General features: G+C 35.0%; 1 protein-coding gene across 21 annotated transcripts in view; it reads left to right on the forward strand.

Annotated features, from left to right (window-relative positions):
* The window catches only part of PTPRM (protein tyrosine phosphatase receptor type M), a 482,202-nt gene that overhangs the window by 351,446 nt on the left and 103,915 nt on the right, over nucleotides 1-26,841 (forward strand). For 11 of the 21 annotated variants that reach the window (XM_039339174.1, XM_039339176.1, XM_039339183.1 and 8 more), the window contains 3 exons: nucleotides 767-793; nucleotides 7,812-7,823; nucleotides 8,537-8,724. In XM_039339174.1, the coding sequence (XP_039195108.1) occupies nucleotides 767-793; nucleotides 7,812-7,823; nucleotides 8,537-8,724 (227 nt within the window). The remainder of the gene's footprint in view (nucleotides 1-766; nucleotides 794-7,811; nucleotides 7,824-8,536; nucleotides 8,725-26,841) is intronic. The other 10 variants (XM_039339180.1, XM_039339190.1, XM_039339186.1 and 7 more) reach the window with 3 other exon arrangements.

The raw sequence follows: 26,841 nt of genomic DNA on the forward strand, positions 1-26,841 counted from the left end.
TTCCCAGAATTCCCCAGCCAGCCATGGGGATTCTGGGAGTTGATGTCCACTCATCTTAAAGTGACCAAGGTTGAGAAGCAGTGCTATAGAGGGAGAGAATCAGAAGAATACTCACTTCCTTGAAGCCTAGCTGGTGTAATGGCTACCACAGAGAATAAGAAGCTTGCGTGTATCTCTTACGCACACACCTAGCCATCAAATCTCCACTAGGGCGTAGCCTATCAGTTTTTTAAGTACAGACTGAAATATTGAACATGGCCAAAGTTTAAAGACATATATGAATATTACAGTATATTCTTGTGATTGTCTAAATATAAAAATCCTTCTAAAAGAGTTAAATACCATTTGCATGAAATAACAACTTTCTTATTAGAGTTTTTCACACTTTGGAAAATGAATCTAAAGAAATGCTGCAGACTTGGCTTGAAAACTGTTCTAAAGCACTAAAGCAATATGGCTTGTTTAGGCTTCTGAATGAACTTCAAAAAAAGATGTCATTCCTTTAAGGAATCCACTTATTAAACCAAGATGACTCTTAAAGCACCCAACTTGTTTTCTTCTTCTTTCAGGAGAACCCTGGAAAAGTTGGGCAGTTTTAACAAATGTTGCAATTGCATTTCTCCAAAAATATTTTCAAAGTGTAGAAGCTCTATTGCTTATAACTTGTGGCTTTCTGAGCAAATAGAAAATTGGAACATTTGTTCGTCATTTACTTTTCTTTCTCTTTTTACCTTTTCTGCATTGACCTGCTTATGATGTATGACAGATCCATTTGTGCCAACTGCAATTTTAGGTGAGAATATTTCCCTTTATCAATGTTTGTTGCAGAAACAATACAAGTTCAACCTAGGTAGTGAAACATTGTATTTAAACAAGTGTAATATTCTACTCACAATGTCCAAACTATTCTGCATTTAACATTCAAATACCAGTTATCACACTGGGCTGTTATTGTCATAGGTGATTTTAGTAGATGGAGGATCCAAGATTTTTTAGTTATTGGTCATATTTATAAAGTAATGGGTAAATCAAATAATGCAAGTACTATGGTAGTTAAAAGTTCAGCATAATTTTAATTTAGTCTACCAATAAATTAGTGTTAAATACATTTTATGAACTCTAGAGCAGCGGTTCTCAACCTATGGGTCGCGACCCCATTTGGGGTCGATCGACCATTTCATGGGGGTCGCCAAGCAAGGCTGTCCTCCATTTTTTTCCCTTTTCTGGCGGGTGCCTTACCTCCCTTGGGCTGGGCCAGCTGGTGGCCCAGCTGGTGGTCGGCCTGCTCTGTCTCTGCCGCTTGCCAGCTACACCTTGGCCGGCGCAGAGGGCAGCACCACACATGTGCGGCGCTCCCGGGCAGGGAAAGTCCTCGACTTATGACTGGTTGGGTAGTCCTCGACTTACAACCGGTTTAGTCCTCGACTTACGACCGGTTGGGGGTCATGGCATTAAAAAGGTTGAGAACCACTGCTCTAGAGTTTAGTAAATATTTCCACTTTATTTTTTTGTGTGTATCACAAATAAATGGGATTATCAGAATAATAACATAATGTACCACATCCCATACAGATGGAAATACTGTACTAGAATTCTGAGATGAGAAGCATATTTTTATCTTTCTTTTAGGAAGCTGAAAGCTATTGATTGTCCAGTAAAAAGAGAATGAAGGGAAATGAGTTAACCATGCTAAGATAACAAAAATAGCATGAAATGCTACTGCATATGAATTACGTAATAAAAATGGGCTGTGCTTTATACTACTACTATACTAATCTTAATCTAAACCAAGCAAAATAATACAATAACATGTAATAAGAATTCAATTCCAGTATTTAAATTGCTGCTGCTTTTTTCCTTGTCCTTGTTGGTGCATAATTTTATCGTATGCATTCCAGTTTGTTGAATTTACTATAAACTGTTGTATACATGAGCTTTAAAAAAGAGAAAACAGATTTAAAACCCATCCATCCAGCAGAAATGTTTTCACTTAAAAATACTGAAACAGGAATCTGTCAAATCATATCCTGAATTGTTTTTAAACTACTGAAGTCCAAATAAATTTTCCCTTTGTTTTGTCATAAACAAAGGCAAAGGAAATTCATTGTGCTTGACTCAACCTGTGATTTCCTCCTCTCCACCTCTTAAAATATAAGAAATTTTGTAATCTAATTGTAATTAGCAAAGATAATTATAACTGGTATCAAAAGAAAATGATTTCTTATAAATTACTGGTAAGGAGCTGCAATCATCACAATAATACAATAATGTGTATGCAAATGAAATTTACAGTGATTTTTAAGCATCTGAGATTGTCAAACTTACCTTTTCTGTAGCAAGTTATAGATGTTCTTTTCAATAAACAAAAAAACCCTGTTACTATATGCTTGCTTCTTAATTAGCACAAAACAGCATCTCACTCTTACTCATTCAAAAACATACATACATACATATTTCAACTTTTACATAAGCCTGAAAAAAGAATATCACTACTTAAAAAATATAAAAATCTCAAAGCAGAGTGAACTTTTTAAAGAAAAGTTGACTCTGCTTTAAGATAGGCTGCTTCAATTAATAGCAGAAAGGTGCTACACATGTGTAAAGTCTGAAGCTCTCCTTCTGAATAAATAATAAGATTTTGAGGGAAGATTCTAATACACCTTATTGTTGAATATATTTGTATCTTTGGCTGTAGCTTACAGTTGTTAGAAACTGCTTTTTCTCTAACAGAAAAGAGAAAATTATTAAGCAAACACTTTGATTAACAAAAGTGCCTGTCGAGTATAGCACCAATTAATGAAATGTTTTTCAAGAACTATTCTGTATAATTCTTTAAAAAGAAAGTTTTGGTCTTCCCTTTTAGAACTTTCAATTTCTACCCTACTTCTAAACGCCTAAAAATAATAATTAATTATAATATCAAAGAACTGTATCACTGTTACTTATTTGCATTAATTATATCTCCAAACTCTAACTCCTTTGTGGCTTACTTTACACACCTAATACCAAGCTAGGATTTATTGTTAGGAGAATAATTAAGCACAGGACTTGGAAAGAGCGTACCTCTCTTTCTTCTTTTGCAAGCAGTACTTAGTTGCAATATTTGTATGTATTCCCAGCAAGTCATAGTTTGTTCAGATGAACAGTATGGGTCTTGTACCTGCTTGCAGTAAGGATTAAATTCTGGTATTCTGTGTAGTCACATGGTTACCAAATAAATGAAAGCCTTGGTTTGTGTTGAAAATTGTCTGATGGGGGGTTGCTCTAAGTCACAAAAGAGATACTGAGAGGAATGTTTTCTGTTTAATTCATAATAATGCAAGCTTTTTCAAGCCAAAGAACTCATTCAGTTCTTTAATAAGTCGCCAGATGACCATTTAAAAAAATAAGGGGGGAAATTAAATAAATTTAATTCAGTTTGTTTCTCTCAATAAAATCACTTCCCCTGTATTTAATAATTTTGCCTTCTGTTACATTAAAATGGTTATTAACATGCAATTTTTCCTGTGCAAGAACTTGACTATAATTACACATCTGTTTGAAGTAGCAATTCTTGGATAATGTTTTTCATAGGAACTAAGTGACTGCAATATCAGTCCAAGGTAAACAATTAAACTGCTTTCTATTGTCATTAAATTATAGATATGAAATACTTTTTTTACATTTTAAGAAATCTTCAGTAACAATGGCAGGGACATGCCATCCAAAGTCCAAGCAAGTGAAACTGATATAAACATTTTACTTTTATTGTATTCATTTCTGTGCATTTTTATATGACAGTGCCTTTCTGTAAATAAATTTATCTCAGACCAGCAAGAGTAGCAGTATTCCCATGTAGTTCATTTAATATGGGATGTCTAAGATGTAAATTAAAAATCAGATAGCAATAACAATAGCATTTAGACTTATAAACTGCTTCACAGTGCTTTACAGCCCTCTCTAAGCAGTTTATAGAGTCAGCATATTGCCCCCAGCAGTCTGGGTCCTCATTTTACCGACATCAGAAGGATGGAAGGCTGAGTTAACCTTGAACTGGTGAGAATTGAAATGCTGGCAGCTGGTAGTCAGCAGAAATAGCCTGCAGTACTGCATTCTAACCACTGTGCCACCATAGCTCCTAATACAGTGGAGTGCAATATATCTTCAAATTGTATCATTTCAGGGGTGAAACTGGCCGTTCAGGCATTTTGGGAAGACCATGTTTGAGCATCCATTTCATACTCAAAATAGGTATTTTGCATTTAAAACACAGCTTTTTGAAACAATTCAGTCTGAAATCTCGCTCTTCACGTGAACTGAAACCAATAACTAGGCTAATGATATTTGGGTCAGTTTCTTACCATATTGCTATTTTGTTCTGAAAAACAGCAAAAAAATAGATATAAGCATTGGTGACTTTCTGAACAACATTACACCAGAATTCTATCAACTATGTTTTGCATATTGGCAATGCAATTTAGAATTTCATTTCAATATGCATTTTATAGAAGAAATTAATAACTGTAGTATCCAGCTGTATGCAGATGGGATAACCAGATCTTTATTTCAAAGATCCATGTATATACCTTTATGAAAAAGCATGTTTCTAATATATAGAGGGATCTCTAACAGAAATAATTGTAATAGGCACTGTATGAATATGCAACATAAATACAAAAGTTGTATTGACTCATTTTGCAGCCTGGTAGGGCATACTGCTACTTATCTATAATATAATAACCTAAAACAAAAATAATAAATAAAGTCTCTGTATACTTTATTTTGAAATCTCATAAACCAATTTCCAACCCTACGTTTCTTTCTTTACTTATTTTCTTATTTATTTTGTCTTTCTGTGTCTCAGCCACCTTGTAATATTCAGGTGCCATTTCAGCAACAACATATTGTAACAACACTTGTATATCGCCTTTCATACCATGCATCCTAATGCCATGCATCCCAGTTTTGTTGAAGAGGAGCTAAAGGGAACTCTGGATATCAGTATTTGTATCAGGTTAAATTTGGCCCACCCTGGAATCTGGGCGAAACTGCCACATGTATATGGCATCCATTTGCTATTCTATATATTCAGAGTTAGGATTAAATGATTCACTAACTGCTTACGGGAGCAGTGCAATCTACCAGGCCAAAATAATTTCAGTAATGTTGGTGTTCTTTTCTTTATCATGTATAGAACTCTATGCATACAGTATATTCTGATTTTCATCTGGTCTAGATCATCTGTCTGACCTTAAGAACAAGGATATTCACTTTGCAGCCCCCCAAATTTAATTAAGACTCCTAGAGCCTCTCCAAAATATTCTTATCACATAGTAATTTAAATGTAATAGAAGGGAAAAATTCTTCAATATTTTGGAAATAATCATACTATGGAGCTCTACATATACCGAGATAGTTAATCTAAATCATTTCACATTAAGATTAGTTTTAATCCTGATTTTTAGTTCCTAATCCCTTATTCCCTCCCCCATCCACTATTCTCTCTCCCTTTCTCTTTCTTGGGCAAGGGATGTGGTTTCCTGTACATCATTTAAAAGCTACAGAAATTTGTGTAGTACTAATTAAGAGATTAGAGCAGGGATGTCAAACTGCTGGCCCACAGGCCGGACGCATCATCAGGAAACCATGCCCACCCAATTGCCGGCAATGGCAAAAAAGCTCCGATACGTTGCGCGATGTCACATATTTGACATGTCTGTATTAGAGCTTGTAGACAAATCTAAAAATATTGTAGTTTTTATGAATGGCTGGAGAATTTCTAAAATGTGACTGGGACCCCAGGGTATATTGCCATGAAAACAAACGAAATGATCTGATTCCTAAATTATTTCTTCATTCACAAATGAAGGGGGAATTTCCACCAATTCCTCCATTCATTCAATACAACTTCTAAAATTCATTCAAAATTCAGATTCCAAAGGAAAGGCTGATTTTTAAAAGATGGACTATGGAGAAAAGAGAAAACCACAATTAATTAAAATCAAATATGCCCAGTTCAAAACAAGAGAAGTTGGGATTAAAACCAATCTCTGCAAATTATATTGTTAACATCTATAAATAAGAACAGTGAAAGTCATGTTCTTTCAAATGTCCCTTTTATATTTCATTTAATCTAGTAATATTAGATAGATAAATAATGTATCTCACTCTTAGATGAACTCTGGTGAATGTTCAGAGGTCTGTACACCTCTCTAGTTTTCCCCATTGAGTTAAAGAATTCTTTGGATATGGGTCAGGACTAAGATACGTGCACATTTACTGTCATACAGAAAAAGAAAAACCCGAACCAACCCTAAAATTTCACATCCAGGGGCAAACATGGTGCTATAAAGCTCATTTGCCAGTTATTTACTTCCAAACTGGAAATATAAGGATGGTTTTAAGAAAAGAGTATTTTTTCTGTCTTCCCACTGCTTTTCTCTCAGGTGCTTTTCTCAACATAGCATAGCAAACAGCCATTCTGGTTCTGTAGATGCAAAACTTGCAGCCTAAACTAAATAGCCTAAAATCTTGATTGGCTTGTTAGTCATTCTAGAGTGGTCTGCCTAAATGCTATTCCTAAAGCACATCAACTTTCCTCAATTTGGTGCCTTCTCCCCACTTTCCCCAGCTACATTGGGCTATAAGGCCCATGATTCGTAGGGTATATATTTGAACTGGGAATTTTGAGAGTTATTTAAGACAAGGTATTTGGGGGAAGCGAAGGTACACATTTAGACACACTACATAAAAAGCAAGTTAAGTGCTGAACATTTCAATTTGCATACTAGAAGGAAATGCTAAAAATACTTTTGCTAATATCTATAGTTGTCCCATTCAATTAGTTCCTAGTATCTAGGCGCGATAGATGCAGAGTCAAGCCTGGTTCTTTTTTTTCTTCGGACAGTATAACATAAACCCAGGTTTATGTTATTCATATAAATATTTGCTTCAGGTTTATATTAATATTTAGAATTAAATATAACATAATTATCAAATCTCCATTAGGCAGATATGCTGGATTTCTACTCATGTCAGTCTGTTGTTAGTCATATATAATCACTACAAATATTGATTCATGAATATTGAGAACTCAGAGCTTTATACTGATGATCCATAAGGAGATGCAAAGGGATGGTGTTCAGTTCTGATATTATCTTCTCACTCTGGCACCATCAGAAGTATTAGAACTGTAGCTCTTAGAAGACCCATTCAACATCTAGAAAATTTTAAATTAGACACAACTCTTGCAGTTTCTTGGTCTGTCTCTCTGTTTTGTCACATGATATTAAATTTATGGGGACCATTAATACACAAACAATAGTAGGTATTTTTTCACGTAGAAGTTTCAGTCTGTAAAACCTGCATCACTTGTTCATCCTTAATGTTCCAGTCAGCAGACCACATATAGGCTGTCATTTAATCTGCTTTGGTCCCATGTAATAAAATGACCCTGCTTAAGAATTTCCAAGTAACCCATAGATTTAGAAGGTGATATACTTGTTTATTTTAATTTTTATTAAATAGATTTGTGAAGATTAATTTTTACAATGAGAGAAAAACAAAACATTTCATTCTCACTAGAGGTAGTTCTTGTCACATAAATTAAAAGCACCAACATGATTCAGCAAAAAAATAAACATTTTTCTGGTTGTTCAGCCCTTTATGCTAATAAAATATTCAGTTTGTCTGATGGGAAACTAAACTGAAGGTGCTTAAATTACAACCATAAAAATACCTTGCAATTATTATTGTAGTACTGTTGCTTATGGCCTGTTTCCTTTTTTCTTCTCCTCCTTCTCTTTTTTTCCTGATATGTATCTTCTTTAAAGTGCCAATAAATGGTAAGTTTCCCATTGCCCCATCAATGCTGTGGAGGGTGGGAGATGATGTGCTTCACATCAGTTTGGATCAGTCCAGTGGGGTCATGCTGTATGTTGCCCTGCATGTAAGCTGACATATAACATTTCATGCTTGAATGTGATAGACCTTGTCATATATTTATCTAAATTTGCAGCATGCTAACTTCAGTCAAGCATTATCTCCAATCAAAAGGTTCCTAATCATTATTCTGTATATTTTCCTTCCTAATGTATCCAATCTCCATTTCCATTTTTCTCTTGCTTAACAACCCATTTCATTTTATGCATTTTAAACATTTTGCTTTCCACTCTGAAATATTGTAAAAAATAATAAATAGTATCCTACTCCAGCAAATATTTAATTATTTATTAGACTAGGACTTGATGAAGTTTCAGTCTGAAATTTCTGAACTATTTAGAAATCAGTATCCTAAAAAAATAAATTTCCCAATTTACTGATAGGTTTAAACAAGCAAATAAAATAATAAAATATGGTCTACACATTTTTATTGTAAACTAATAGACCTCTGTCTCTTCCCAATACCTTGTGCTACCTCCATGAATAAACTACACAGTAGTTACAATTTAGCTCACCTAGACAATGAAAAGATGATGGTGTTAAAAGCTACATTCAAAATGTATATTATATATCAACTGGAAGTAGTCTGATACTTTATTGCATCTTGTTTCTCTAGATGAAACTCATACTGTCGGAAGTGACACAAGTAGCCTGGTCCAGTCACACACATACAAAAAACGAGACCCTGTAGATGTGCCATACCAGACAGGCCAGCTTCATCCAGCCATTCGTGTTGCAGATTTATTGCAACATATCACTCAGATGAAATGTGCAGAAGGCTATGGATTCAAAGAAGAATATGAGGTAAGCTCCATACAATACATACTGTGTTGTGTTGTTCTTCTTCCAGCTATTTTTAAAATTGCAGATAAAGTCATTTAGATTGAACGATGTAATAATGAAGAGGAGACAGTAAGGAATATAATATCTTTTATTTCCAATGTTTTGTTTCCCACAAAAGCTAACAGATGTGAAACCAACAAGCAGAATATGAGCTCTACATCTATGCAAAGTTTGAAAGCACCCTTTCATTTTGATTTAATTTTCAGCCATGTGCTCCTTCTATTGAGCTTCATAAAGGGGAAGCCCCATGGAGGAACTGCTACATTGTGCAAAACAACTACTCTAGTAGCCTTTGACATTAAGCAATAGATTCTTGAGATATTCTGGGACCTGGGAAACCTCTTTCCTTTTCTCTGAATGGAGGTCAATTTTCTTTAAGGAGAAGGAAGAGAAGGTAGCAGAACTCCTTGCTTTCAGTCATTCAAATAGATGTCCCTACTGGTGTAAGCATGCTTGTTTGAATATTCATAACTGTTTTTTAAAATAACATTCACTAAAGACTTTAACAATAGCAAAATGTAATACAAAATAAGACTAAGATGAAAATGAAAAATAGAAGTTAATGAAAAGATAAAAAGTGCAGAAAATAGAAAATGAAAAAGATATTTAAGAAAGTGATCTCCAATCTTCTTTAAGGATCTTACAACTAGATTTAATATCCTTCTTCCCTCCTTGAAATTACATTACAAAGTTGATTTCTTCCTATATCCAACCCTTTTCAATTAATAAATCCAAAAACCATTAATTCAGTTCTATCAATTTTCAGCAGAAAGTCTATAAAAAGTCTCCACTATTTTGTAAAGGTATTTACTGTCTTATCCCTGATCAAACAAGTCAGTTTTGTATTCCTTTATTTTATATAATATTCTGGTTTTATTAATCCTTAACTTGAAATTTAAATGTCATGAACATTTTTTTCTTCCAATACTAAAAAAAAAATATATTAAGGCTTCAAGAATGTTCACCTTACTATTTTCATCAAGTTGTTCTACGAGTACTTTTGGTCTCAAATAGGATTCTTTCTCTAAATATTCCCTATTTATTACTCTATTTTATTTTACAAAATCTACACTTTTAATTTGTTTCACCTATCCACTCAATTATCCTGAAGATTCTTCAGTTGTTTTTTATCTCTAATTTTATCTCTTCTTTCATATCTCTTTTAAATGATGAATTCACATAGACGATTATTGATGCAATTATTGTAGCTGTAACATTCTTTCTCAATTCATCAAAAATTTGTTAGAATGCATCAAGGGTAATATCTTTTTCTGTTATTTATATAAATTTCATTACTTTTCTAGTAACGGCCATTTCCATCCCAAAAGAGAAAATAACAAGTAAAAAAAGATTTCCCTCCTTTTTCTAGTCTTTAGCCCCATTCATTACACACAGTTCTGTAATCAGATGATCATTAACAAATTTCCCTTAATCTTTTATTTTGCAAAGTTGTCCAGTCATTGTGTCCAATTAGTAGCAATAAAATTCCTTCCCATAGAGATATGTTAATTGTTTACTCAGTTTAAAAATACTTTTTAAAGCAAATTGAAATCCAACTGGTCTATTCTAAACTTTCTTCTTTTAATTTTTGGTGAATTTTTTTACCTTTAATTATTTTTAAATCCTGTAAATTATTCCTTTGCTCTTTTCTTTAATCTGGGATAAAGGATCATTTACTGAATGACTAGATTGCTCTGCTGCATCAAAGGTCTTTCTTAACTTTGAAGTAATTGTCTTCCAAATTTGTTTTAAAAAATGGGAGCTTTTGCAAACCCAATGTCTTTTATAGAATACGCTATTACTGAGAGCTTGCCATCTCTTCCACAGACACTGCTGCTCCAAAAATCAGATCCATAAGACTGAAAGTTCTGCACAGTTCTCAGACACTTCTCCTGCCCTTTCCTTATCTGGAGAGGTGCTGTTCCTATTCTTAAACTAGGCTCATTAGTGCGAATATTGGTTATCAGCATATCCTGAAGTATTGTAGGATTTCTAGTACTTTGCTGGATAAACACCAGATGACAGAGATAAGAAATACATCTAATTAGATTTTATTATATTTAGCTTGATATTCAAATGACAAATATTTTTTATTGCATGCTCAGTTTATACTCAAAATGTTATTACATTGAATTAGGTTATAATGAGTCACCCGTGCAGAGAAACCATTCACCTTCCTGCAGTGGAGCTTGTCCATCTTAGTTTTCCCCACCCCGCGGTACGGGACCAGAGTTTACAACTGATTTTGCCAGAAATTAACAGCACTCCATGATGTCATGCTGGCCACATGACCACAGAAATATCTTTGGACAGCACTGGCTCAGTGGCCTTGAAACGGAGATGAGCACTGCCCTCTACAGTTGACAGCAATTAGTGGAATAAAATCCATCAGAACTCTCTTTTTTGCCAGAAATTAATGTTTTCTTCCAGTTTCTGGGAAAAAAACATCCAGTGAGGACAATGGATTTGCTTAAAAGTGAAGTATAAACTTTACACCATCACATTCGCTTAGTAGTCTCCACAAAGAGGATTGTAAAATCAGGTGTCATGTGACCCACTTTAACAATGGCACGACTTATGGCCATAATTATGGGGTCAATTATAGTCATAAGTTGAGGACTACTAGTATTAATGAGTTCATTGTATTAACTAGTTATCAGAACATAAATAATGATATAAAAGTAAAGGTCCCGGGGCTTATGGAGCAAAGGAACTGGATGAGGCTGTCGGCAGGCCCACAGGAAGGGAGAAAGGCTTTTGGAGGAGATGAAGGCAGCTGTGGCAGCGGGCTCCAGGGGTGAAAAGAAGAGAGGCCCCTTTAAGGAAAAGGTAGAAGAGACACGATCAGAAAAAGGAAAGGAGGCAAGGTTGTCGTGCAAGAATACAAGCTAATTTGAGGGCTAATCCACACGGAGCTCCATTTCCATCTGTCCTGTTTGCCATTGTTCGCTCTCTAATCGAGACTAAAATGGATGTTCTGACACTTGAGCTGGCCACAAACAAGGAGTCTATATCGGAGGTGGTGACCCTTTGAGAGCTGTATGTAACAAAATTTCATTTTGATATGTGCCAATTGGTGTACATTCAAAGTGACAATAAAGTTATTAATATTATTTACTGGTGATGATGTTATTTTATGAATTAAATTAGATCCTGCCTGCATGTTTATAGCATCTTTCAACTTCTGTTCAGAAAGAGCTGCTAAATAGTTAGGATATAAACCAGGTGGGCAGATAACTAAAATGGCCAACATCTTAGAACTATCCTAGTGTCAAAGTGCCAAACATTTTTGAGCTTTATTTTGCATTTTTTGGAGTTTGAGGGCGGGGGGGGGTGAGAGTTAAAGGACCAAATGTTTGACTGTTTTCAGTTTGCGTAGGCTTAAAGCACTTTATTGCGTGATTGATCAGATTTTCACATTTATACAGCATTGCAATCCAGAGATTTGCAGTGGCTTACATTTTACTCATGTTTCCATTTTAAAATCCCTCAGAATACAAATCCTGCCCTTGATATATCATGTAAAATGTGATGTAGCCCTTGAGCTGACAGAAGTGATATGCTTTTGCTATAAACATTCAATAAATATTCTGTATTTATTTATTCATACATTCATTGAATATATATCTTACTGGAAGCAGAAGGTATAGCACTTCCTCATCTAATTTTCTCCCACAACAACTCTAGAAATTAGATTGGACAAGATGATGCTGACTGACCTTAAGTTAGGTTTTAGACCAATGTATTGAATATTGTTTACCAGCACACTATAGCATGGCTGATGAAGGAATTCTGAGAATTCAAGTCCACAAGTTGCCAAGTTTGGAGACCCTTATAAGAATGGAGATAATAAGTAATAAGAAAAATGTAGAATTAAAAAAAGGTTAGCCTAAAATATATGTGTAATTAACTGGATGCTGAATTTTTCATCGATGATCCATCTATCTATGTATTTTTTGTTACTGTTAAAAAAGTAGCACATCTTTTATATCCCTTAAAACAATTATACGTGTCTTTACTAATAAATCATGCAAATTACTCTTATAATTATGGTACACAAATGCCTCCTACATTTTTTTACAGATTTTTAAAATATTTATTGAACATTTAGAAAGGAAAAAAGCATAGTCAAGAAACAAGAGAAAAAATTAAAGCACTAAATAAGTAGATAAGAGATTTACAAGCATTATAAAATTAAATAAATTAAGAATATATTCTCATAATGTTAATTTAGTCCTACATACTTAAATGCCTAGCTTCATTTGAAAACTACAAATATTAAAACAAATTAAAATGAAAAATTACACTCTCATCTAATCAATAGGAAATGTATTCTTATTTAACAAAAATCCATGACTTAAATGTTAAAAGTTTATATTAAAAAAATCTGAATTTCAGGTGTGTTAGAAGCCCATTAAAAGAATTGTAGTCCACAACTAGTTTGCAAATGTATTAAATTTTATATCAAATTTCTTTTTGAAATATGACATTTGGGAATACCACAACTTTAGTTACCATTTTAAATTATCTGCAATGAATTAGATATTTTTCTTACCATTTTTATAATTATAATATTGCTTTTTCACTAAACACAATATTTTAAAATACTTTAGCAGTAAAATAAAATTAGCTATGGTTCATCTGTTTTATTTCAAATTCATTCTAGTATTTCTGTATAATAGTTTCCCTTTAAAAGATTGATTATGCTTCAAATATATATAAAACCTAAGAAACAGGGTTTTTTAAAAAAAAAACAAGCCAACACCAATATAATATTTAATTCAGTCTATATACTCACTAACTTCCTACTAAAGGAAAGTACTTGTTTTTCAGATCACTTAATGACCACAATTAAACCTGGAATCTCTGTGCTCTGTGAGCTTGGTTGTTTGCTTGTAGATTTTTCATTACTTAACTAGTTAACATTATGACATTACTCATTTCATTGGGTAATAAAAAGTCTGCAAATATACAATCAGAGAGCACCAAAGGTTTGTTTTTAAAGCATTATTAAAAACATTACTTAAAACAGTGAAGTTGATCCTAGCATAGTATTGCTTCAGATAAACTTAATATCCCTAATCACTATAAAAGTTCATATGAGAAAGGGGGCAAACTGAATTCAAAGGACCAGTCCATTCACACATGCATCCAGATTTTTTGGAAAAAGAAATACAGTTTCCAGTGAGCTTAATAGACGAGATAGGGTAGAAAATATGGGGTGTTGATTCTGAAATAAATGATGAAATGTATACAATGTACTTCAGTGCTCAGGATGTAAGTTAAATGTGCACAGATAAAATGTGGGGATAATTTGTCTGATACAGAGTACAGAGTATAGTTATGCAGTAAAAAAAGTAGGCTGCATTTATGAAACTAATATTTGAAATTAAATGTTCCCCTTTATTCTGTCTTACTTATCTGGAATGCTGAGACCTCTTTAGGATGTAATGCTTTAGCAAGATATTTGTGAGAACTAGTTCTGGCTAATCAGAAACGAATAGTTTGGGACAGTGCTAGTCTGTTGCAAGAGCAAGGAACAGGTGGGTACTGCTTTTCCCATCCAGAAGTGATCACTATAACTAGGGTTTACATTTTAGATTTGACAATTGCCAGAATTCTTTCCAAATAGTTTCCTAGCATTTTTATTTGAGAGTTGTGTCTTTTAATCATTCCTGTTAATATTTCCTTAATCTCACAATAAACATGTTTAACAAAGAGATGCATATTTGAATCCTTGACCATGATGTTTCTAGTTCTAGTCTTACCCATGAGAAGCTGACAGGATTAAAGAAACTAATTGATTTTATTTGTTTGTTTGGTTTTTTTATATCCTGCCTTTATTATTTTTACAAATAAGTCAAGGCAGCAAACATCCAACATACCTTCCTCCTCCTATTTTCCCCACAAAAACAACAACCCCACAAGGTGGGTTGGGCTGAGAAAGAGTGACTGGCCCAAGGTCACTCAACTGGTTTCATGGCTTAGGTGTGACTAGAACTCCCAGTCTCATTTCTAGCCTGGTGCCCTAATCATTAGGTCAAAATGGCGCAGTTAGAAATACATAAAAGGAACAATGTGAAAAAAAGAGAAATAAACATTCTTTCTAGTTTACAGAATCCAAATATTACTAAAATTCTTGTATTTGTAACATTAAACTGGGAAAAACAATGCATCATAGGGCAACAAGTTTTGAATTAAAGTACCTCAGATGGATTAATTTACAGAATGCATCCAAATTCCAGGACCCATTATTCCCATGGAATTAAAATTTGGTAAATAGTGTAAAATATTTTAGGACATAATAGAAAATGTCATAAAACATTTCCTATGGTCATCTCTTGATATTTGACTGTACTATACAGTTTAATATGGGCTATTGTCAAGGCAGATATTGCCCTGAATATGTCCCTGAATTTTTAAGAATTTTTCAAGTACATAAGAAGGTCTGTCATTGAAGACTTCCGGTTTGCGTCATAGTGTTGCAGCCGAAGGAAAGTGGGGCTCCGCTTCCCACTGCTAATTTCGCCCTGCCAGGGGGTTCTAAATGGGCCTAAAGTCACCCATAGATCACGGAAAGAGGGCAGTCGATCCATTTAAGTAAAGTCCTCCAAACCAGCAAAGGAAAGGCTAGCTGTATTTCTGTAGCTAGCCCAAGCCATTGACAACCGAACAAAGAAAGCACCAGCATTATCAGCATTTTAAACAGTGTGGAACTGGATGAAAATATTAATCCTTTCTCTATTAGTTCGATACTTGACTCCCTGGATAAGACAAACTCTCATAAAGCAAGAAATCCCCAAGCATGAGAAGGAAGGGGACTTTTGCCCCCCCCCCATTCCAGAGAAATAAAAGCGGCGGGTAAATCTTTTGTGGGGACAAAAAGAAGAATAATATAATACCAAAGTGGAAGTTCTACAAAGACAGAACGTTGTCAAATCATAGAATTGAGAAATCTGTTAAGGGTTTTCCCTTTGGAAAGAATATTGGGATGAAATTCAAGAAACTTTAAAGCGAAAATAATTGTTTGTTTTAAGTGTTGGAAAATGAACATCTGGGGACATCTAGTGGTGGCATTAGAGGTACAACATTAAGCTTATTGCGGCTACAGCGGATTTGGTACAATGCCCAGACACAGATAAATTCCTAGCTTTTTTGACCTTCACTCAAGCTTTTAGTTCAACAGAAAACAGCTGGCAACAAAGAAAAATATTTTGGACTATTCTCTGTTTTGTGGAAGATATAACTGTTTTGAAGTGTGCTAACTATTTTGGATTACAAACATTGACTGAAACTTAACTCTTGACTTTCTGCCTCTTGGTTATTTTTTTTACCGGGGGGAGACCAAAGGATTGACTGTAAGGTGGTTGGACATTATGGATTACAAGCATTGTTTGATTGAAACTTTTGGATTCTTGGAAGAGTTGTGACAAAATACCCCTTGTTGATGGTAGACCGATATTGTGGAACTTACTGGATTATAGAGGCCACATATAAAGACTATAAGAATTATATGAGATGATTTTAAATCTAAATCCAAATTTAAGTTGTATATTGTTGTATTGATTATAAGATTGGTCCTGTCAAATAAGACTAGCACCTGTGAAATATAAATAGAGGGAGGGAACAAAAATGAGTGCTCTACACTTAGCTAAAAGTTCTGTCATTGTTGAAAGCGTTGAGCAATCAGATAAGGAAATACCTCTGAAACAATGACCCAAGGGGTCACAGGTTGTCTAGTATATGGCTGAGATGTGATATCACAGGCATTTTGACAAACTTGGAGATACTTGACATGTCTTTTTCTGAGATAGTTTAATACTATAGATGAACAATTGCGTATAGCTGGTCTACTAGCCAGTTAGTGCCTTGATACTTTTAAATAAATGGAGTTATATTTAAAATGGCTTATTTAATAGTTAGTTTAAAACCTTTTTATAGTTAGGCAATATTGTCTTTCATTTAAAAGCATAGTCTTACATATTAAATATTTCAAACCTTCCCTTGCTAGTTGAAATGAAGGTTGAAAATGTGTCACACTTGAAGATTATGGTGGGAATAATATTTGAATAGACCAAGTCATAACAGACCAAAATATGTAAAGAAGCTAGCAAAAGAATAAAATATTCTCTGAGATCCATAACAGTGAGAGTCTTATTAATTCCTATATTACAGAAGTATAAATGCTTATCAATGCCCTGAAATAACTTGTAAGTTATTCAAACTATTTTTTTGCCTTCTCCTCAATAAGATAATGTTGTTCATTAACACATACATTCTGTCTCTGAATGTGTTTGTGGATGTGTACATGAGTTTTTGTTATACTTCTTTGTTTTTGCAAAGCCATCACTCACATATTCATGCCAAATCTATGCCAAATCAGTGGTTTAAAAATATTATTGAAATGACATTTGGATGGATAGAATGATGGATTAAGCCAATATGCTTTTCTCCTTATGTTTAAAACTGCGAAAACAGCTCTGACTTGCTAGAGTCAGCGGTTGTCTCTGAGTAAGTGTCAGCTGAATATGATTCAGTTCTTGTCCTTATTATTCCCTAGGGTAGATTCAGATAAATTTGAAATCAAGGATTAAAAAGAAAGATTAACTTTCTGCTTGGGTTTATAAATACCCCAGATTTGTCACTACTTCACAGTTCTTCACAAGAACCCTTCAGTGTAGGGCAGCATCATGGTCAAGGAACCATGAGAATTGGCCTTTGAAAGTGAATGAACCTGCTCTACTCCGGTTGGCGGAGATGGCTCCCTCCCTTCTCTCTCTCTCTCTCTCTCTCTCTCTCTCTCTCTCTCTCTCTCTCTCTCAACAATTTTAGCTGTTAAGAAGAAACATAATTTCTGTGGCAAATCAGGTAACTGGGAATCATTCTAGGAGGAAAATGGTTATCATTCCTGGCTTGCTACATAACTGATACAATTAATAGGTAGTCTTCAATTTACAATCATTCCTTCAGCAATTATCATAATCTGGACACTTGTCATCTGGCTCACACTTTTGACCAGTTGCAGCAATCAACTGATCACTATTTGCAACTTTTCCTACCAGCTTCCCAGAAAGTCAGTAGGGAGGCTGGCAGGGAAGTTTGCACGTTGCAGTCCAGTCTCTGTGTGCTCACCCTGCACTCAAGTTGCTGGCCTAGCTCTCTTCTATTTGTGCCCCCTCCCCAAGCCCCACTGCACTTTTCTTGCCACTCATGTATTTCCACACACTCTCCCCAATTCTCACTAAGTCTCCCTTGCACCATTGCATACCTTCCTGACCATCACTGTGCCTCCCTCATAGATCTCTGAAGTCTCACCACACTTTTCGTCCACCCTTGTGTATCTTCCTCAACCCTCGCCATGCGTTTCTTGCACCCTCCTCAATTCTTGTCATGTCCCTAATACCCTCATGCATCCTTCATACCTTGCAACTCACTCCTGGCCCTCCCTTGCATTGTCCTGTATCACATCATACATTATCCTCAACTGTGCCTTCCTTGTACCCTTGAGCATCCTCCATAAGCCTTGACACTCTCAGCATACTTCCCTTGTACTCCCACACACTCTCCATAACCCCTGACATGCCTCCTTCCACCCTCCTTCACCCTCTCACATTTTCCCCCACCCAGCAGTAGCTCCCTGCCTGCTTACACACCATCAGGAACTTGCAACTTCCTGCCAGCTTCCCCACTGACTTGGTTGTAGGATGCCATGCCTAACAAACATGGGATTTAATTAATAACAGCAACCTGTCTATAGAGATTGCTGTCACTAAGCAATGCTGTCACAGTTAATGATTGCATTGTTTAGTGATGGAAATTCTGGTCCTAATTGCTATTGTATGTCAAGAACTATCTGCATAGTATCTTTTTAGTTCCCTGGACAATCCTTTATGCCCATCTGAAATATATGTATATGAGATCATTTGTTGTACCTTTGTTAATGTAACTGTGAAGGATCAGGCTAAAGAATAAACAAGGAACAGTGATAGAAAGATAAAATTAAGAAAGCATTTGCTGAAGAAATGGACATGAACTGGTTTTAATAAGACTGAAGGAGATACAAAATAAAATCACAGAGGATGCCTTATTTTTCCTTTCTTGGAGACTTCATGAAACTGGCTTGAAATTTATGACCAGCACTGTAGCCAGACAGGATTTATTTTTAGCTTACAGTAGAGGAAGACAATTTATTAGAGATTTTTTTAAATTTGCCAAATTAATTTTGTTAGAGGGCGTCTTTACTTTCTCATCCTGTTGTTAAAAGGCTTTCTCAAAGAACATTTCAAATCTGAAGCATATTTTTTAGATTAATTAGCTGCTCCTTAGCCAAGGGGTGTTTTTCTGAAAATTTAAAAATTCTCGACTTTAAATAAGAACCATATTGCTTTCCACAACTGCTATTATGTGCTACTTCAAAGCAGGTTAAATAACTTACCACTGAATTCAATAACATTTCTTTCAAAGTATGTGAAATTATCAACAAAATATTGTCGATAATTATCAAAATGTTAAAAAAATACTGTTTGCTTATGATCACCGGGTACCAAAGTTTCTCACAGATTTATTATGAAATTACAAAGTAAAAGTAAAAATAAAAATCTTAATGGTTTCAATTCAAATTCTAATTTTTTTAAAATAAATTTGATGTGCATAGGCATCAAGCGTACGTATGATATCCCACCAACTTTATTTCAGAATTCATAATTGGCCCAGAATGCAAAGAAAATCTTTTTAGCAATAATTAAAGTTTACAAATATTAAGATAAAAAAACTGATATAAACTAAGAAAAATATATTTTAAAGAAGGATAGTGGAAAGAGGTATAAAAAAAGAGAAAAAGAAAAAGAAGAGAAACAAAAAAATTATACTCCCCTTACTCCAGACAAATATAAATAATATGAGTAAATGTGACACTTGCTCTAATATTTCAGTTTTTTTAAAAAAATCTCTTCTTCCCATAACTTCTTCCTAATTAATAATAAAATTACAAAAATCGATTATTCAGTCCTAACCAGTAAAGATCTATTAAGAGCTATAAAAAATATTAACATACATATTTTAATCTTAATCTTTTTTAAATCCAAACTTAGCACTTTTTTTAAGAAATAAAGCAAAATAAATCTTTTCCCATTTATAAACAGATCTTTACAGCCTCGTTATTCAGTCCTAGTTAAAAAGAAACCTCATTAACAGCTAACAGAAACCACAGCATATATATTTTAACCCTGATCAAACAGATTCATTTTGTAAAACTTTGGTTTTCTTTTTAAAAGCTTAATCTTTAATGCCATCAAGTAATGTTTGTCTCCTCTCAGAAACAGTTTCCTTGGTTTTACACATTCCTTTTGTAAATCGGAAATAAGAAGGATTTCCAAGTCACTCTTCTGATTTATTATTTGTATGTCCCCTTTAATTTTTAAGGCATCAGCTGGTTTCATTTGCAAATCTATTTGGGCATCTTTTTCCATATCACTCTTATACACTAGCATTACTAAAACCATTTGCAGATCCACACCATCTTTTTTTGCAATCCAGCATTTTTTGTAGCTTGGGACTGAAATTATCACCCCCACCAGCACTGACAGGGCAAACCCCACTCCTTACTAGCACTGATGATGTTACCTTGCTTGGGTAATGAAATGTCTTCAAGAAAACAACCAAACTCAGAGAGCACTAGAGACCACCCCCCAGTATTTTTTTCTCCAAATCCATTTTTGAATCAGTCTCAGTCCCTGTTTTATCTAACTATCTGTTGTTATCCTCTATTATGGTATCAAGCATTTCCATAAATAATTTTTCTGTATATTGTTCCCAAACAGCCTTGAGTTTTTTTTATAGTCAAATAGTATTGCTCCATTTTATTAATGGCTTTACTCCCTTTTAAGAATCATTGTTCTCTCTGGTTTCCTCTAGTCAACCATCAAGTCCACTCTTATCTGCTTATTTTTCCAATCAACAAAATTCTCCCATGGGAGGATTTCTTAAAGTAAATTTCAAAATCATATATTTTTTTATAAATTTTAAAACACGCCACAGGAAATATTCTTTCAAATCTACCTAGCCTATTTTTCTAAAATCCACTTTCTAATCCTCCTTTTGCTGTTTTCCACAACATAAAGCTTTTCTTTTTAAGCTTTTACGTTGGAACTCTAGTAGAACTCATCCAGGATAGAAAGTTTCTCAACAATGTTTCCCAGCTTGCCCTCCAGAAGCTTCTTAGCTTCAAAGAATCAATAATAAGCAAGTTCCTAAGACAGTTAAGAGAAGAAGTAGGCAAACCTATGTCTTTTTTAAAGGTGACAAAGTATGACTTAGACAGTATGATTATTCTCTAGGTTCCCAGAGCTGTCGAACATGCTGGAGATCGCTGTTTTATAATCTCTTTAAAGGGAAATTCTGTGTGGAGCAAATTTGTAGGCCATCCGTGTCCTCTTCTTGATCCAAAGAGAAATTCTGTGGGGGTAAGATATTTCTGCCATAGTTGTCTCTGCTTTTGTAAAGCCATGCTCAATCTGCCATTGCTCTCCGGGAAGACCAGAATGAAAAAAAAAAATCCTAAAGAAGGAACAGTGCTTATCAAGATTTTGAAAAATTGCACAGGTCCCAGTAGACTTTCTGAAACCATCACCTGGGGAAATAACCATTCAGAGGATCTTGGAGAAATAGGCCTTGAAGAGTCACAGCCAATCTCATCCTCTAATGTGCAGACAGTACCCTAGAACAGACGTCCCCAACCTTTTGGGCACTAGGGACCAATTCTGTGGAGAGAAGCTTTTCCACGGACCGGGGTGTGTGTGATTTTGTGTGCTGCCTGCATCTTGCAGATGGGGCTTTGCTTGTTTGTGTGGACCGGTTGCTGGCATGCCGCAGCCTGGTACTGGTCCATGGACCAGGGGTTGGAGACCCTGCCCTAGAACTAAGAGCATTATGTACATTTGAAGCACTATTCCAAGTATTTCTGAGCCTTCCATGAAGGAAAGAAATGTATGTGAAGCAGTAGCTGAAAAAAAAGCAAAGACAGGTGAACCATGTCATCAAACGGCTATTTGGAAGAAAATTTTGCTGGGATAGTGTATCTGAATATATTTCTAAGCTTGACAAGTCATTCCTGTCATAGGCACATGCATATATTTGAATATGTGAATAATTATATACAATATAATTCACATTGATAGGCATAGTTGTCATGGATTGTAAAATATTCTTGTTAGAATTCACTCTTTTTACCTCATATTTCTAGCTCTTTTTTTCTTGATCACTCTATCCATAACTCTCCACTGAGCACCACATCTATGTGATATTTATACATGTCCCTGGATCATCCCAGTTTTGAGAAAGGAGGAATTTCAAAATAGACTTGCAACTCTGATTAATGTATCAGAGGACTGTGATAACATAGGAAGCAATTTATTTCAGACAAAGCCCAGTGTATTAGAGAGCTCCTTAATCTAGCAAAGGAAGACATAAGGAGGACAAATGGCTAAGCCTTGGACAAACTCAGCCAAAAAATTAAATATAAAATAGTAGTGATTTACTATTACCATGGATTATCAAGGAAGCTGGCTTGGGATTCTTCATTATTTGCAATCCTCCAGCAGAGACTGATATTGGGGTTAATATAGTGCTTGAGCCAAATATGATTTAATGCATTAGATATGCTGTAAAATTTTAACAGAGGGGAATTCATTTGCACTGCCAAACAGAATATCAAATAATGGAAATCAGAACTGTATTCGTAGAACCAAGATCATGCGAGGTATTAGTACTGCTTTATAAAACTCTAGTAAGTCCACACCTGGAATACTGCAGCCAATTTTGGTCACCATATCACAAAAAAGATGTTGAGAGTTTGAAAAAAAATCAGAGAAGAGCAACTAAGATGGTCAAAGGCCTGGAGACTAAAATATATGAAGAACAGCTGCAAGATTTGGGTTTGGCTAGTCTAAAGAAAAGAAGAAATAGGGAAGACATTTTAGCAGTATTCCAGTATTTGAGGGCTGCCACAAAGAAGAGGGGGTCACATTATTCAACAAAGCACCAGAGGGCAGGACAAGAAACAATGATGGGAAACTGATCAAAGAGAGAAGCAACCTGGAATTAAGGAGAAACTTCTTGACAGTGAGGACAATTAACCAGTGGAATAGCTTGTCCCCAGAAATCATGGGTGCTCCATCACTGGAGATTTTTAAAAAAGAAGCTAGCAGTCACTTGTCTGAGATGGTATAGGTTCTCCTGTTTGAACAGGGGGCTGGACTAGAAGACCTCCAAGGTCCCTTCCAGCTCTATTCTATTTTAAATGCAGGTTCATTGCTATATGAGGGTCCTGCAACAGAATATTGTAGAATACTGTTTCCTATTCTGGCCCATGAGCCATTATCGTATACTGCTCTCATTTGATTTTCCACTTTCCTCCCAGTGGTGAGTATACAGATTCTGAGCATACTTAATCCTGGGCTGTTTGGGATTCTTATTCTTCGCCATACATATCCGGATTCCTCCTCATACACACCTATCTGGTTTTATTTTATTTTTATAATATATTTTATTAATTTTTTATAATAACAATCTTTAGTGCTTAGTGAACAATATGTTGTCTGGGTTCATATATTTAAAAACAATAATAATTAATTTCTTTAATTGATCAATATATTAGTTGTTAATATATTTTCTTGATCCTCTCTTCTTCCAGTAATATTCTCCTTTTGTCTACATTAAACAAATACAATTCTTAATACTTTCAGTACATACAGAGTTGGGTAGAAACATTTTTCTAGTATTTGTACATATAACAATAGCATCAACATATAACATCTTTTCTAATGAGCTTATGTTTCAATTGTATTTATAGGTCATCTAATTAAGTCATATGTCTTGTTTTCAAGATTCTTGTTTAAGCTTAATTACCCCTCAGTATTGAAACCACTCTAATCAGTCATAATTTTCTCAAAATTCATTACCTTTGAATATCCAAACTTTTCATTCAATATTTTTACATTTCATACGTCTCAATATTTTTACATTTCATATATTATAAAAATATTATACTACTTATATATCTTATCTCTCTTACTATAGGGCCCCTTTATGTCCAAGCTTTGTCTATTCTTTTAACCATGTTCAAACAAGTAAATAATAATAATAATAATAATAATAATAATAATAATAATAATAATAATAATAGTTGGGAGGGACCTTGGAGGTCATGGAGTCCAACCCCCTGCTCAGGCAGGAGCCCTACACCATTTCGGACAAATGGCTGTCCAGTCTCTTCTTAAAAACTTCCAGTGTTGGAGGCAGGTTGTTCCATTGGGTAATTGTTCTAACTGTCAGGAAGTTTCTCCTTAGTTCTAAGTTGCTTCTCTCCTTGATCAGTTTCCATCCGTTGCTTCTTGTCCTGCCTTCAGGCACCTTGGAGAATAGCTTGACTCTCTCTTCTTTGTGGCAGCCCCTGAGATATTGGAACACTGCTATCATATCCCCCCTTGTCCTTCTCTTCGTTAAACTAGACATACCCAATTCCAGCAACCGTTCCTTATATGTTTTAGCCTCCAGTCCCCTAATCATCTTTGTTGCTCTTCTCTGTACTCTTTCTAGAGTCTCAGCATCTTTTTTACATCGTGGTGACCAAAACTGGATGCAGTATTCCAAGTGTGGCCTTACCAAGGCATTGTAAAGTGGTATAATACTTCACGTGATCTTGATTCTATCCCTCTGTTAATGCAGCCCAGCACTGTGTTGGCTTTTTTGGCAGCTGCAGCACACTGCTGGCTCATATTTAAGTGATTGTCCACTAGGACTTCGAGATCCCTCTCACAGTTACTACTATTGAGCAAGGTACCCCCTATACTATACCAGTACATTTGGTTTTTCTTGCCTAAATGTAGAACCTTACTTTTTTCACCATTGAATTTCATTTTGTTAAATAACACCCAGTGTTCAAGTCTGTCCAGTGTTCAAGTCTGTCCAGGTCCTCCTGTATCTTACGCCTGTGTTCTGTGTTGGCTATTCCTGCCAGCTTGATGTTATCTGCAAATTTGATGAGTTCCCCATCTATCCCCTCGTCAAAATCGTTGAGGAAGATGTTGAAGAGCACTGGGCCTAGAACAGAGCCCTGGGGCACCCCACTACACACTTCCCTCCATGTAGATGCAGTTCCATTGAGGACCACACACTGAGTACGGCCAATCAGCCAGCTACGAATCCATCTGGTGGTGATGCTGTCTAACCCACATTTTTCTATCTTATCGAGTAGTAGGTTGTGATCTACTTTATCAAATGCCTTACTGAAGTCCAAGTAAATTATATCCACAGCATTCCTCTGATCCACTAATTTTGTCACTTGGTCAAAGAATGCAATAAGGTTTGTCTGGCATGATCTGTTTTTGACAAACCCATGTTGGCTTTTAGTAATGACTTTGTTTGCCTCTAGGTGTTTGCTGATTCATTGTTTGATTATCTTTTCTAGAATCTTTCCAGGTATTGAGGTCAGGCTGATAGGTCTGTAATTTCCTGGATTCATTTTTTTTTCTTTTTTGAAGATGGGAACGACATCAGCTCTTTTCCAGCCCTGTTCCCAGTGCTCCAAGATCTTTGAAAAATATAGTTCAGTGGTTCTGAGATCACATCTGCCAGTTCCTTGAGAACCTTGGGGTGTAATCCATCTGATCCTGGTGATTTGAACTTATCTAGGCTGGACAGGTGCTCACTTATCATTTTCTTGCCTATCTTAACTTGTGTTTCTATACTGTTTTTTATGGCACTATTTTTGATAGGTTGGTCTGTTTTTTCCCTTTGTGTAAAGACAGATGCAAAAAACGAGTTAAATAGTTCTGTTTCTCCCTCTTGCTAGTCACCTTCTTACCACTTTCACCCACTAATGGACCAATCGTTTCCTTCACTTTTTTCTTGTTTTTTACATGTTGAAAGAAGCTTTTTTTTTGTTATTTTTGACTTTGGTTGCAAGCCTTAGTTAATTTTGAGCCTTGGCTTTTTTCACTTCATCTTTGCAGGCTTGGGCTATTTGTTGATATTCTGATATAGTTATGTGCCCCTCTTTCCACTTTCTATACTTGTCCTTTTTATCTTTCAATTTGTCAGAGAGTTCTTTATGCAGCCATGCTGGTTTCTTTTGGGAGCTATTATTTTTCCTCTTTGTTGATATTGAGCTAGACTGGGCTTCTATTATCTTGCTTTTCAAAATTTCCCAAACTTCTTGCATTGTTTTCCCCTGGAGGATTCTCATCCATGGAATCCTTCCCAAGCCCTCACTAAGTTTATTGAAATTAGCTCTCTTGAAGTCTAAGACTCTAGTTTGACTATGTTCTATTGCTTGTGCTTCCATAATGTTGAATTCCAATATTGCATGATCACTACCTCCTAAGGTTCCTGTGGCTTCATATAATCATATAGTAATCATATAGTACACCATCTAGCAATCTTACTATAGCGCCTCTTTATATCCAAACTTTATATTTTTAAACGTATTCAAACAAGTGTTTAGTCATATAGTATTCCATCTGGTAACTTGAATCACATCTTTTAAATCTAATTCTAATCTTCTTCTTTTGCCAGATTACTTTCCAAATCAGTAGGTTTAGCTTGCCAGGTTGTATTTTTGTAGATATTGTTGGAGATAAAAAAGACAAATTAATTAGAATATTCGTTTTTTGTCTCCCACACTTTAATTCTCCTGACAGCTCTTTAATCCATTTTATTGAATCTTCTTTTTTGTCCTCAAGTTTGTTTTGAAGTCCTGGAAGGCAAAAGATCTTTTTTATTTCCTTTGTTGTAGCAAAGTTTTGCGGATTTTCTTTTGTTTGTATTAAGATGTAGTTCTCTTCATTCGTAGCTTCCATATTTAGGTATTTTCCTCTGATTTGTATTCTATTGTCTGGTTTATTTGTTCATTCTTTATCATCATTTTTGAGCATTGATTAATTAGAACAGGGCTTTTCAACCTTCTCATCCATTGTACCACTTTTAGGATATGGCAATATCCGAGTACCACCAGTCGCCTAGCAAGGTGTCAAAAACTTGATGACCAAAAAAAAAAAAGGAAAAAAAGTGATAAAGTACAAG

Source organism: Crotalus tigris, unplaced genomic scaffold (assembly GCF_016545835.1).
Source record: "Crotalus tigris isolate CLP2741 ecotype Arizona unplaced genomic scaffold, ASM1654583v1 scf7180000017731.4096049, whole genome shotgun sequence".
NCBI classification, from domain to species: domain Eukaryota; kingdom Metazoa; phylum Chordata; class Lepidosauria; order Squamata; family Viperidae; genus Crotalus; species Crotalus tigris.